General features: G+C 33.2%; 1 protein-coding gene and 1 non-coding gene across 2 annotated transcripts; one reads left to right on the plus strand and one right to left on the minus strand.

The window, feature by feature from the left end:
- Positions 1–5,228: 5,228 nt before the first annotated feature.
- Positions 5,229–12,706, minus strand: LOC7478089 (glyoxylate/hydroxypyruvate reductase HPR3). The gene is made up of 2 exons (XM_002299538.4): positions 12,091–12,706; positions 5,229–6,024 (listed from the first exon to the last, which is right to left on the minus strand). The coding sequence occupies exons 1-2, from the start codon at positions 12,598–12,600 to the stop codon at positions 5,500–5,502; spliced, it is 1,035 nt and encodes a 344-aa protein (XP_002299574.4). The 5' UTR covers positions 12,601–12,706; the 3' UTR covers positions 5,229–5,499.
- On the plus strand, positions 11,632–11,703 carry TRNAN-GUU (transfer RNA asparagine (anticodon GUU)). Its single transcript has one exon. It is a non-coding gene; the product is annotated as a tRNA-Asn (tRNA).
- Positions 12,707–13,108: the final 402 nt, after the last annotated feature.

Genomic DNA, 13,108 nt, shown 5'->3' on the forward strand with positions numbered 1-13,108 from the left:
TTGTTTGGAAGGTCCACGAGCTTGGGCTATTCAAATGCCCAGGCCCACGCATCTGGGCTCCTATTGATTTTTTTTTTGCCATTTTATATTTTGGTTAAAAAAATTGATACAAAAATTATTGAATTCATTTAAGTCCATGAGTCAGGTCGCATGTTTAACAAGTTAATTCATAGCGTCTGGAAAATTATTTGTTTTTTTTTCTTTCTAGTTTAACGCTTTTACTAGACCTCTATAACAATCCCAATTACCAAGACAAACACAAAATCATGTTTGTTATGATACATGTTTATATATATATATATATATATATATATATAATTTGTTGGAATTTTAGCAGAATCTCCCCTATACCGAGAGGTCCAAGTTATCAATTGTAACGTATTACACTTCTATTCATATTTTTCATTCCTGATCCAATCATCCAGAAACTCAAACCATATCGACAGTAGTCATTATTTCACCAATGTCCACATGAATATGCTTATATATAGTTATGCGTCCTAAATAAAGTAAAAATTAAAGCATATCCATAGAAAGTTATAAAAATATCATAGTAGTGGAACTCATTTATATCCATGCATCAAAAGTAGAGATTTAATGTTATTATATAATTAAGTAAATTATAGTCGGTATCCAAAATTATACATTTCATTCCTAATCTATAATAACAAAAATAAAATATGATAAAGACTAATCCTGATATAACTAAGATGACCCTGAAAAGTGCAATAGAAACATTACAATAAATTAATCAGCTATAAAAACAATTATTACATTGGAACAATATCAATCAAATACTAAAAACAACATCATCAATCATTAATGAGTAACATTTCCCTTCATATCAAGAAGGATTTATCAAGGGTATGTTAATGCTAAATCACTGGTATCATTTGTTATGATTCCTTAGATATATAATCTAAATCTTAACAATATGTCGATATTAAGATATCCCCTTGATATTATTAGCTTTCTCTAATTATCGGGAATAGTTATGTCGATGATACTAAACCTACTGACATCATTAGTCTTTCTTGTCAAGGATCAACTAATCACATTTTAAAAATAATATCAATATCAATTTAACCCGTCATTGGTTATCCAAACCTGGAATAGCTAATCAAATTATTTTAGATACTTTGATTTTTCATTCGTTAATGTCGATGTCAAGAGTCCTTTGACATCATTAGCCTCCATTCAGGAGCAACTAATCAGGTTTTTGTCCATAATCTTTCTTTCCTTTCATTATTTATTTATTCACTTATTTCACACAACAATACCAAAGACGAAGAAATAAATTCCAATAATGTTAACAATGCCCTAATTTAACAATTTTGTAAGTGTCAAACACTTATTTGATATGTTCGAAGTCCTCACTTCGACTCGAGTGAGTGGTCTACCCGTCAAAGTATCCCCTGCGAGTCAATTTACCCATTGATTAAACCACCTTTACGTTCCAATATAATAACTTTTCCTCTATAACATCCATTTTTAATGTTCCATTTCAATTTCGAAACACATCTGCATACAAGGATGTTATGCACATAACACAATCAAATCTTATCTTTCATCCAACAATTTTCTCCAATCGAATTAAATTCCTAAGTCATTAAAAATTCATCATTGTTATCTAAAAATAATGTCAATCATCTACAATCATTATTCACATCATTCGTAACACAATTTGTAAGAGATATCATGGATACATCACTACCAAATATCTCTATCAATGGCCGACCACATAGGGCTTCTTTAGTTCATTATTATTTCACAAATTCACTCATTTCTCAATCTACAATGATTGTAGGAGTTCAATTTCAAGAAAATTTAACTTTCCTCTAAATTTTACTTTAGAACCCTAATCATTTTTGCTATTATTTTGATGGAAATCAAGTAATTCTTATTCAAATTGACATATATGGGTTCTAGACACCTTACCTGATTACAATTTGTGTTTCGAATGCCAACTAGTTAAAATTTTCTCAAGCCTCATTCTTCTTCCTCTCTTTTCTTCACCTTTTCTCTTTAAGACAATCTTTCCTTTCTTTGATCTTTTTTAATTTCTAGTGTGGATGGGTTCTTCTCTCTTATAACACTATCTTTTCACTCCTAAACATCATTCTTTAGCCCTTCAAAGTGAAAAGAAAGAAGAAGAAATAAAAATGCTTATTTTCTTTATTGATTGTACATTGTCGGCTTTAAGAGATCCAGTAGCCATAACGGTCTAGCTATTTTGATAAATGGTCTGAGTATTTTATTAAATTGATCTAGCCGTTTCTTAAAGTGGCTAGACTATTTCTAGTCTTGGAACAATATTTATACTTGGCCATAAACCTTTCTTCTTTTATCTTCTTAACTCTTCTTATTTTTTTATCTATCTATTATTTTATTTTATTATATCTTAATTTATATTATATTATTTTTTATTTATCTTGGGGCTTAATCAATTCAAGATTAAGCTTTTCAATTTTTTTTTCAAGATTCTCCCCATGAATTTCACATGTCAACCCATGTTAACCTAGATAGATTATATGTTTTCGTATCTCAATATTAGATAAAGAAAATTATATAATTCATTGTTAAAATCTTTTCACAAGAATTTTTTTTATTTTTGTCAATGTATTTGAACAAGTCAAAGTCTAAAATAATGTAAGGCAAAAAAAAATAAAACATGCCGAGTATGTACGTGGGCCTGCACGCCTGGCTTGTATAGAGGGTGCATTTTGAGTGAGTTGGGACTATGATGTGAAAGTAGAAAACTAGACCATTTTTTTTTTAAATTCTGTTTGAGAGTTTAATTTTTAATTTTAATTATCTGAATGATTAATCTCTTATTTTATTTTCATTTGAGTGCATTCTATCATTTCAAATTGTTGAATGTTGATGTGGTCGCTATCAACTGATACGTGGCCGTTTTGTAAAAATACATGTCAAAAAATAAGTCTCGCTCAAAATTAGAAAAAAACTTTTATTTTACATATTTTGAGTGATTATTTTTTTTTCTTCTATTTGAATTCATTCCGTCACCTAATGTGCCTGCTATTAATTGACACGTTACCATTTTATATTGGCACGTAGCAAAAAAGTGTATCCTGCTTGAAATTAAATTAAAAATTTGGTTTTGTACTAAATTAACTATGCATGCCAACCACAAGTTAGGTGATGCCAGTCATATCAGCATTTAATAGTCTTGGATTACGAATTGCACTCAAATAGAAGAAAAAAAATAATCCAAAGGTGCTAAAATAAAATATTAGGTACTCAAACAAGATTATTTTTATGCAAAAGGTTTAATTATACATTTAAGTAAATATATTTAGAATGATATATATCAATAAATATATAAAAAAATTTATTGATATCATCTAAATAAAAAGCTAAAAAATCTTGAAATATATATAAATCAAGTTATATGTAAATTAAGATATTTAATTTTACAACACTGATAATGAGTTATGTTGTATTTAATAACTTTGATAATAAACATAAATAGATACATAAATATATATTAAATAAAATTTAAAGAAAAAATATCATGAAAGCAGTAAAAAAAGAAAGCTTATTATTAGAAAAAAAATATTATAATTTTATTCAAAAATAAAATAAAAATTAAATGATATTTTATTAAAAAAATTCATAATGTTTTTTTCAATTTATTTATTTTAATCAATCTCAATTAATTAAAATTGACTACTCGTTAAATTGGTCATCCCACTTGTTATGCAATAATCTATTTTAATTAATTCAAATTAAAAAGAAAATAAAATAAAGAAAAAAAATCAAGTAATTGGGTTTAAGATTGTCAAACTCGCGAGTTGACTCATAAAATCGTACGATTTTACAAGTCAACACAGATATAAAATTCTAAATCGGATAAAAAAATCAAAAATCAATAAATTCGGTCAAACTCAACCAAACTCAACCAAACTCGGTTAAAATCGGTCAAACTCAGTAATAAACTCGGATCGAGTTTACCGAGTTTGACAAAATTTACTGACTCTTCTCAGTACTCTCCATCTCATTTGTCTCTAGTCTCCAGTATACAAAACATCCATGTTCATGGGCACCCACCCACCACCAGTGAAGTGCAGCGGTCACCAGAGAAGAATAGATTTGGGATGGGTTGAGGGGATGGGTTGCTAGGAGAAGCTTTTTTTATTGCAGACATGGTGTCTGATCCTGGATCTTATGATGTGGGATTTGGTGATGCCGATGGATTTGATTTTTGAGGGTTTTTTTTTCCTCCGTGATAACTGAGATTGTCGGAAAAAAACTTGAACCGAACGTAGAATAAGAATACGCAGTTCACAAAGAAGGAAGCTAAAGAAATGCTTATCTCAGGGCTAAAAGGAAAATCCCGAACACCGTCTTCAATAGCTGCTGATTCGAGAAGGTTCTTGTTCTCGCAAAAACCATGGCATTCGATGCAGCCTAGTCCTGCCTTTGTCCTAACAGCTGAGCCAATAGCAACGCATTCAATAGCAGCAGCCTAGGTAATGGTTGGTGGGGGAATGGTGGTCTTGACTTTTCTAGATCTTTTATTTTTTCTCTTTGAATAGGTGTGGACCACACCGTGTGGTTGTTGGAACAAGAACACATAGGGCATGTTTGGTTAGTGTAGAAATAATCAAGCATATATTGTATCTTATTTTTTAAGAGTAAATGTCTAGTTTAAAACAAAATTTTCCCATAAAAATCATAAAATTTTTCATTAATTAGTAAAAAAAATTACATGGAGAATAGACATAATATAGGATGCAACTTCTGGTTTTCATGATTTTAATTGTTCATGATTCTTTGTAAATATCTAATGGTTTCAATAAATAATTAAATATATAAATAAATCCTCTAAGAGAAGTGATCTCATAATAATTAAAAAATTATATGGTTTCATGATTTTATTGGTTCTTAAATTGCTTCAACACTAGTAGATTGTTTGTTTTAAATTTGTTAATTATTAGTTAATGAAAAGTTGTTTAAATTATGTATGAATTTATATTTGAACTATATATTTTAAGGTATTTGAACTATGTATGAATTTTTATCTGAACCGTGTATTTTAAGGTGCTTGAACTCTATATGAAAAAAAAATTTCCTTGCGATTTTACGATCCGAGTTTATTTTGTATTTTCCGTGCCGTATCAAAAATACGTTTTTGACAACCTTGCATAATACCCAATGTAACAGAATTGGGTGGAAGAACAAAAGAGAAAGAAATAAAACTAAACTGCAGTGCGAAGATAGAATCCATAAAAATAATAATAAAAAAGTTATACAGAGGTAATCCATAAAAAGAGAAAAAACAAATCAAAAGTTGAGATAAAACCACCCACTAACCTCATTAATGCCATTTACAAGAACGGCATTAAGATTTAAGAACATAGATACTTCGGGGGGTTTTGTATGATTCAAGATCATTACAAACACGATAAATAGTTCAGTTTTATCTTAATAGATGTCAGTATGCGAAACAATTACAGGACATAACTGCATATCCTATCATTCAATCTGATAGACTGATTGCAAAGGTTTATTAGAAAAGAATGCCTTCAAGTTTGTGAAAATTAGCTGAAATACTGCTTCAAATGATTCTGGGGTAGCAACAGCTCTGTGTGGGGACAACACTACGTTGTCCAGTTCAAATAGCTCTCTAGGCACATCAGGCTCATTCTCAAACACATCAAGACCTGCACCACCAATGTCTCCTCTCAACAAAAACTGCACTAATTCTTTTTCATCAATAAGACCACCACGTCCAACGTTAATGATCACCCCTTTCTTTCCCAATGCTGTCATCACATCCTTGTTAATTATATGGCGAGTTTGTTCTGTCAGTGAACAACAAAGAACGAGAGCATCACTGTGTGCTGCAAGGTCAAGGACATTAGCATAGTAAGGAAATGGAACAGATGGCTTCTCCATTCGTGAATTGTAAGCAATGCTACAACCAAACGCCTCCAGTCTTTTTGATACTTCAAATCCAATACTTCCAAGTCCAACTATCCCAACTCGTTTTCCTCTTAACTGCAATTGCATTACATTTTATGTTACTTCAGAACCAATTTGCTAACAGTGTGCTCTATCAACATCCAAAAGTCATACAGCAAAGAAAATGAAGCAACGCTGAACATGTATCTGTGTATACACAAATCAACAACAAAGGTAGTGATACCTGATCTTGTCTTAAATGTCATATAATAAATAATGTAATTTCCTGCATAACAAATATTATAAGCTAAACCCTGCATCTTTTTCTTTGTTTTTTTTATAAGCCAATGAAAATTCATCAAACACCTTGGGAGCAAAAGGCAAGCAAACAAGGAGAAAGAAAATTTACAGTAGACAAGGGAAAAAAAGAGAGGAATCCGGAAGCAGACAAGAAACCTTGAAGAAAATAACTCAGACTAACAACAGGAGACAAAACAAACCACCATCACAAAGCACAACTGCGGAGACCAAACGAAGCTAACAAAGAGACCAAAATAACAAGAAGGGCAGAAGGTACCAGCAGCCTAAAGCAGAGTATGCACAAAACAAAAGCATGACAACCGGGGGGCAGACCAAGAGAGAAAGGCAAACAACCAAATTGGTCAAGAGAAATCCAGCAAAAATACAGGCAACAAAACAATAAACAAGCCTCCTGCAACTTTTAGAACTCATCAACCCTCAACATTGGGACGCCGTTGAGCTTCAGAATCCTCTTTAGTCTCTTTCTCAATTCAGCCTATAAGAAAGTCAATTATAGCATCATCCCCATTGTTTGGTCCACGACCTGGAGGTCCTGGACCACAACCTGAAAGGCAACCAACCTTCCAAGAGAGTCCAGCTTCATCTCTGAGAGCATTTGGAACAATTTTTGGACCAAGAGTTTGAACAGGATCTATAGGGTTCAATTCGGCTTCAGCAATAACATCTCTATTAATCGGTTTCTTGATCTTCCTTCTTTTTCAACCTGATTAATCGGTTTCTTGAGAAATAGACCTACAAATCTTCCTAGCCTTAGCTCTATTTTTCCCGTTGTTTTCGCCTAAGAATGAAATCTGAGAGAATCATATCAACTTCATGGTCAGAGCTAAGAGATTTACCATTACTATGAATGGAACACCTTGAGTTTTCCATAAGGGAGTTGGATGATGACGGTTAGCATACTCCACTCGGTAAGTCCGTAGCACGTGGGGAAGATATTGATAAAGAAGCTTCATGCAGCTCAGCATGAGGAGATGGATGAGATGCCACTTCAATAGATCCTTGAAAATCGTTCTCGTGAGCTGCTATATCAACGTCAACCCCCCCAAGTTTGGGCAACCAAACTACCAAAATTGTCACAAGTGCTCTGCTTGTGGAGATAAGGATTTCCTATCCAAAAACTTTGTTTTTGGAAAACCAATTGACAAGCATCTTATCACAAGGCTCTTCCCTAAAGCTTACTTCATGGACCTCTCCATTAACATCATTGTTATAGCTTGCTCAATGAAATCATGATCACATGAACTGATGAGAACCCACATCAAGTCTCTGCTTCTTCAATGTATACTCATTGAGGCTTATAAATCTTCAAAACAAGTTGGCTAAGGTAGAGAAGAACTTTGCATTCCACACATGGAGGGGGTATACCTTGACATCTTGGCCAAACAAAGCGTTCACCACTTTTGGCACATGAATCCTAAGGCTCAACACTATAAAAACATGCAGTGAATAAATTCTGATTCTCGATCACACGCAACATTTCTTCGCTTGAAGGGAAAGACAATAGCATCATATTGCCACCTGATAGGGTTAGCTTAAATGAGTTGAACCTGTGATCATGAGCTGATGGGATGATTTAGGGGTGAGCATAACCAAAAGCCTCTCCTCCTTAGCCATTTAATGTCATTGTCTTCCACATCAAACACTAAACTCGGTTCCAAAGAGAGATCAATCTGATTTCCTAAGACACTGTTGTTACTGCAATCTTGAGAGCTTTTGTACAGTTTTAACCCTTTATGACATGAACACCTATTTTTTTTTTTTTTAATTTTATAGCACAATTACTTTAATTAAATATTTATTTAATTGTTAAGATTTACAAAGATTTGTTTAGTTCTAATGTTAGTTGGATTCCATTAGCCATGTAATTTTTCACAAGGAATCTTTTTCCAATAAGGATTTTAGGTCTAAAACTAATATAAATAGGGATAATAGCTTATTTTTCATTAAAGATTATTGAATTACAAACTTTGTAGAAAATATCAGAGTTTTCTCTCTATTTCTCTACAGTTTTAGTTGTAATCTTAGGGCTTGAGAACTCTAATTTTTATTTATATTTACATTGCGTCAATTAATATCAGAGTAGGTTGCTCTCTTTGATAGATGTAGACAGTAGCAGCAACCTACCCCACAATGCAGGAGTGAAGGCCATCGGAGCATTGTGGAAGCTAGATCATTTGGAGCAAACAATAACAACAATGTCAAATAGCTTGGAACATCTAGTTTGGCTAATGAGAGGCAAAAATAAAAATTGTGCAGAGAAGATGAACGTGCTTGGAGACTTATCTCGGGGCAAGCCTAACCCTATACCTATTTCTGAAGATACACCTAGACAATCAATTATCTATATGAAGGGTGTTGGTGAAGATGAATTTTATGGGGTTCATAAATCTTTAGCAAGCCAAGACAGACCACCACAACCCGAGAGATAACAAGCAAACAAATTCTAGATAAAAGTAAAACTACCTCCCTTTAATTGAGATCTGGATATAAAAGAGTTTCTTGATTGGATCACAAAATTTGACAAGGTTATGGAATGCGTGGGTATCAAAGAAGAGAAGATGGTGAAACTAGCAGCCTATAACCTAAAGGGCATAGCTTCTTCCTAGTGAAAACATCAAACAATTACACAATTAAAAAAGAGGTGACAACCTATTACATTATGGATGTATATGAGAAAAATGATGAATGAAAGGTTCTCCAATCATGATTACAAGAAATATTTGTTTCAAAGATATCAAGATTGTTCGTAAGAAAATAAATTTGTCAATGAATATACTGTTAAATTTCAAAGGCTAACAAAACATAATCGACTTCAAGAGATGAAGAATCAGTAGGTGGTGAGATTTCTTAGGGTGCTAAAGCCAGCAATCCGAGATAATATTAGAGTACATATGTTGTTTACACTTGCTGAGGCAAGAAATATAGCTTTAAAGGCTGAGATGTTAATGAAGAAGATGGCTGGTAGCAATAGCAAATTTGATCCTTCTAGAAGGCTATACAATGAGGCTAGCAAATTCAGTACCCTTGACAAGGGAAAGGCAGTGCATACATCAAAGCAACCTTTTATGAGACATGATGCTGCAAAACCTAACAAAGCTTCGAGAATGCAAGTTGATACGAACAAACCAAGCAAACCCTATTCCAAGCTAATGGTGGGCAAGTGTTTTAAATATGGAGAGGTAGGATACCGTCCTAGTGATTGTAGGAGACAAAAATTGATCAACATGATTGCATGGCAATGTGAGCAAGAACCCTTAAAAAACAAGGGCAAGCTATGCAAACCTGGTAGAGATGACAAAGAATACTTATATAAATATGATGGTTATGACGAGGGGTAGACCTACGTGGTTAGGAAGATGCTGATAGCACCAAATGTTGCTAGAGATTCACAGCAAAATAAGTTATTTTGTACTCGATGTGCCATAAATAATAACTTGTTTGATTTGATCCTTAATAGCGTTAGCTGTGAAAATATTATTGATAAACATATTGTTGATAAGTTGAAATTTCCATTAGAACCATATCCTGAACCATATAAAATAGGGTGGATTAAGACAATAGAAGAGATAAGGATAACTCAACGTTGTAAGTACCTTTTTCCATTGAAATGTATATGGATAAGATTTATTGTGATATGGTAGAAATGAATGCATGTAGTTTTAATATTTGGTAAGCATTGGCAATATAATGTAGATGCTATACACTTGGGGTAGAAATAACTTATACAGAATTAATAAGGATAGTGTGAATTATACGCTTATACCACTAAAAAGGGAACCCAAACCCAACTTCTAAGTTAAATCATAAGCAACTTGAGGCATAATTTTTCGAGTTGATGATAAAAAAAAGAGTTGGGAAAAATTCCCATTCTCGAATCACAAACACCTAGTATTCTGCTCTGGTGTCTAATATTCTTAGTGGTGAATCAATTGCTTCAATTATAGAGCTTGTTTCCAATGAAGCAAAAGAGTCATAATTAATGTTATTCTTGAAGGAATAACCTAAAGTCACTAAACATGTTAAAAAGTTTGAGGAACATGAAATAGAGGTGAAATTCAAAAGACAATTTGAAGTCGGTGAATATGTTGAGTTTAAACCAACTAATGATGGGTAGAACAAGTTATTGGAATTGCTTAGGAGGTTGAAGTTGATATCAAAGATGACTTCAGTATGGATCTATCATCCAAACCAAACAAAACCATATCAAATCTATCTCCTAAAATTACCAGGATAGTCAGTGGTCAAGACACTGTTGTTAGGGATGATCAAACACGTCATCTAAAGTTTCCATTATCTCAAAAGATGGTTTCATATGACCTTGATTTTTTGGGTCATGAAAAGTTTTGCCTAGGTTCATAAACTCTATATGAAATTAGATATAAGATATTTGATGCAAGCTATCTCATGCATAAATTGGTAACAAGGTTATATTTAAAGTATCTATTCCTTTGAAGTAATTGAGTTCTATTTCTGACATTAACTCGAGAGCAAGTTTTTTACAAGTAGAGAGGACTGACACACAACATTATTTTTTAATTTTATGGCATAATTAATTTTATTATAATATTAATTTAATTGTTAGGATTTAAAAGGATTTGTTTAGTTTAGGTATTCTAATAGTAGTTGGGTTTATTAGCCTTGTAACTTTTAACAAGGAATCTTTTCCAATAAGAATTTTAGGCTTAGAACTAATATAGATAAAGATATCTAACTTATTTTTCTGAAAATATCATAGAAAAACCTTAGGACCTGATAACGCGAATTGCCAAACTCTAGTGCTGAATCGTCTAGTGATAGCAGTAGTATGAATATGAGTTGTCTCCTTGCTGGACTCTTTGATAAATCTTGCAACATTGAGGCTCTGTCTTTCCTTTGTCGACCTTGAAAGAATCAATCCATATATTTTGAAAGCACTTGAGGAAGTTATGCTCATATTCTTTCTCATGAATACCACAAAACCATATCTACGGCCACTTCTGTTGAGCTTCTTAGGCATAAAGGCATCAACCAGACAGCTAAAGGGAGAAAAAACATATCAGAAATGACGAGGTTGGACGTCATTAGGGAAGTTTTCAACATACAAGGATAAGATTGGGCTTGGGAGCACACAAGGAAGAGGTGGTTAGATTAGGGGGAGAGGTTATGGGTGGCTGAAGAAGACGGGGAGCGGTGGAGGTGCGAAAGTGATGTACAGGATGGAAGAGCAAAAGGCTAGTGCAAAATAGGGCCATTGGGGCAAATAATCGAAAAGTTTGTGTGCAATGCTAGGTAGGCTAGTCTTGCTGTGCCGAGGATTGAAATCAAAATCTCCTTAGTATTTCAACTACATAGGCGTAAACAAAGCATCGGAGCAGAACTCTATGAGATCTAATCTGCCGTTGTTCCTCAGTAGCTCAGCGGTAGAGCGGTCGGCTGTTAACTGACTGGTCGTAGGTTCGCATCCTACTTGGAGAGATTTGATTCATTCCGAATTCCTTTTTGAAAATAAAATAAAATTATACTGTATCTATAGTTTTGAGCATTGCTTTTCTTTTCAGGCCAATATCAGAGTCAATCTATCTATTATTTCTGTAGCAAAAGATTCAGTTATATTTCTTTGACAAATATTTCCAATTAATATCAGCAGAAAAAATCAAGATTTTACACACCATCATTCATGATTTCTCAGAATAAGAATATTTCAAACTATCATCACTATAATACCCACCTGTTGGTTTAATTAAATTTAGCATTCTGGTCAGGCTACGTTTTACAATCAGCTTCAAGCTAAAAGAATATGTATAATTTCAATCAAAAAAATGAATTAAAGCAAACTAGATAGAGAAATAAGAAAGAAAGAACCTTGGAAGCTAGTGGATAATCTCCCTTAACAGGCCACAAGCCGGCATGAAGGAATCGGTCTGCAGCTGATATTCTACGCCAAACATCAATCAACAATGCCACCGCATAGTCTGCAGCATCTTCCGCGAATGCTGTACTAGCATTCGTCATAATAATTCCACGACGGCGACATTCCTGTATATCAATGTGGTCAACGCCAGCACTAGACGCCACTATGAGCTCCAATGAAGGAAGGAGATTGAGAGTTTCTGCGGTGACGGGAGCATAGCCCACACAGATGAGAGCTCTAACAGATTGTGCATGATTGGACAGGAAGGAGCTAGCAGGTTCAGGTGAATCAGCTGGATCAAGGAGGTGGAAGTGAGGCCGTAGGATGTCATTCACTGGCAAGTTGAATGATGGGAGACGAAGCACGAGGACTAGATGGAGATCCTCATTTGACTGCAACCCTTCTTGATTTGCCTCTACAGCCATGGGCAAATCTTGGGGATTGGCGTTATTTCTCTCCATGTCGCTGTGTTTCTTGGAATGAACACTAGTTGCGTGCTTTGGTGTCCTTCTACTCTCTCTCTCTCTCTCTCTCTCATGATAAGCATTTGTGTCTGTTGTTATTAAAAATAGAGATATTGTCAAAGGAATCTACGATATAATAATTTATATAAAAATATTATATAAGAGATCCATGATTGGTCAAGCTGACACATGGGGAAAGCTTGCACAAAAAAAATATTATAAACCCATGATCGGATGGTTCATATATAAAATATAGTTGTGATAGAGAGCAGTTTCTAATCGGTGGTTAAACTTAGAATGATTTTTTTTTGAAAAATAAATATTTTTTAATTATTTTTCTTTTTTCTTTTCAGATTAGGAATTTTATTTTATTTATTTTATTTTTTTATTTAATATTATAGTAATATGCTTTTCTAGTTTTTTTATTTAAAAGGAATAATTTTTCTATTTTCCTATCTAGTATTAATTGGATTTTCTAGTTTTTTTTAATATATAAAAGGTTGTA

This window comes from Populus trichocarpa, chromosome 1, assembly GCF_000002775.5.
Source record: "Populus trichocarpa isolate Nisqually-1 chromosome 1, P.trichocarpa_v4.1, whole genome shotgun sequence".
In the NCBI taxonomy this organism is placed as follows: Eukaryota; Viridiplantae; Streptophyta; class Magnoliopsida; order Malpighiales; family Salicaceae; genus Populus; species Populus trichocarpa.

What these genes read in the sequence shown, in the direction of transcription:
- LOC7478089 (XM_002299538.4), bottom strand. Translation starts at nt 12,600, where the DNA reads ATGGAGAGAAATAACGCCAATCCCCAAGATTTGCCCATGGCTGTAGAG. An exon ending in ATTATCCACTAGCTTCCAAG is followed by an intron (nt 6,025 to 12,090) that starts GTTCTTTCTTTC and finishes ATGCAATTGCAG; the next exon opens with TTAAGAGGAAAACGAGTTGG.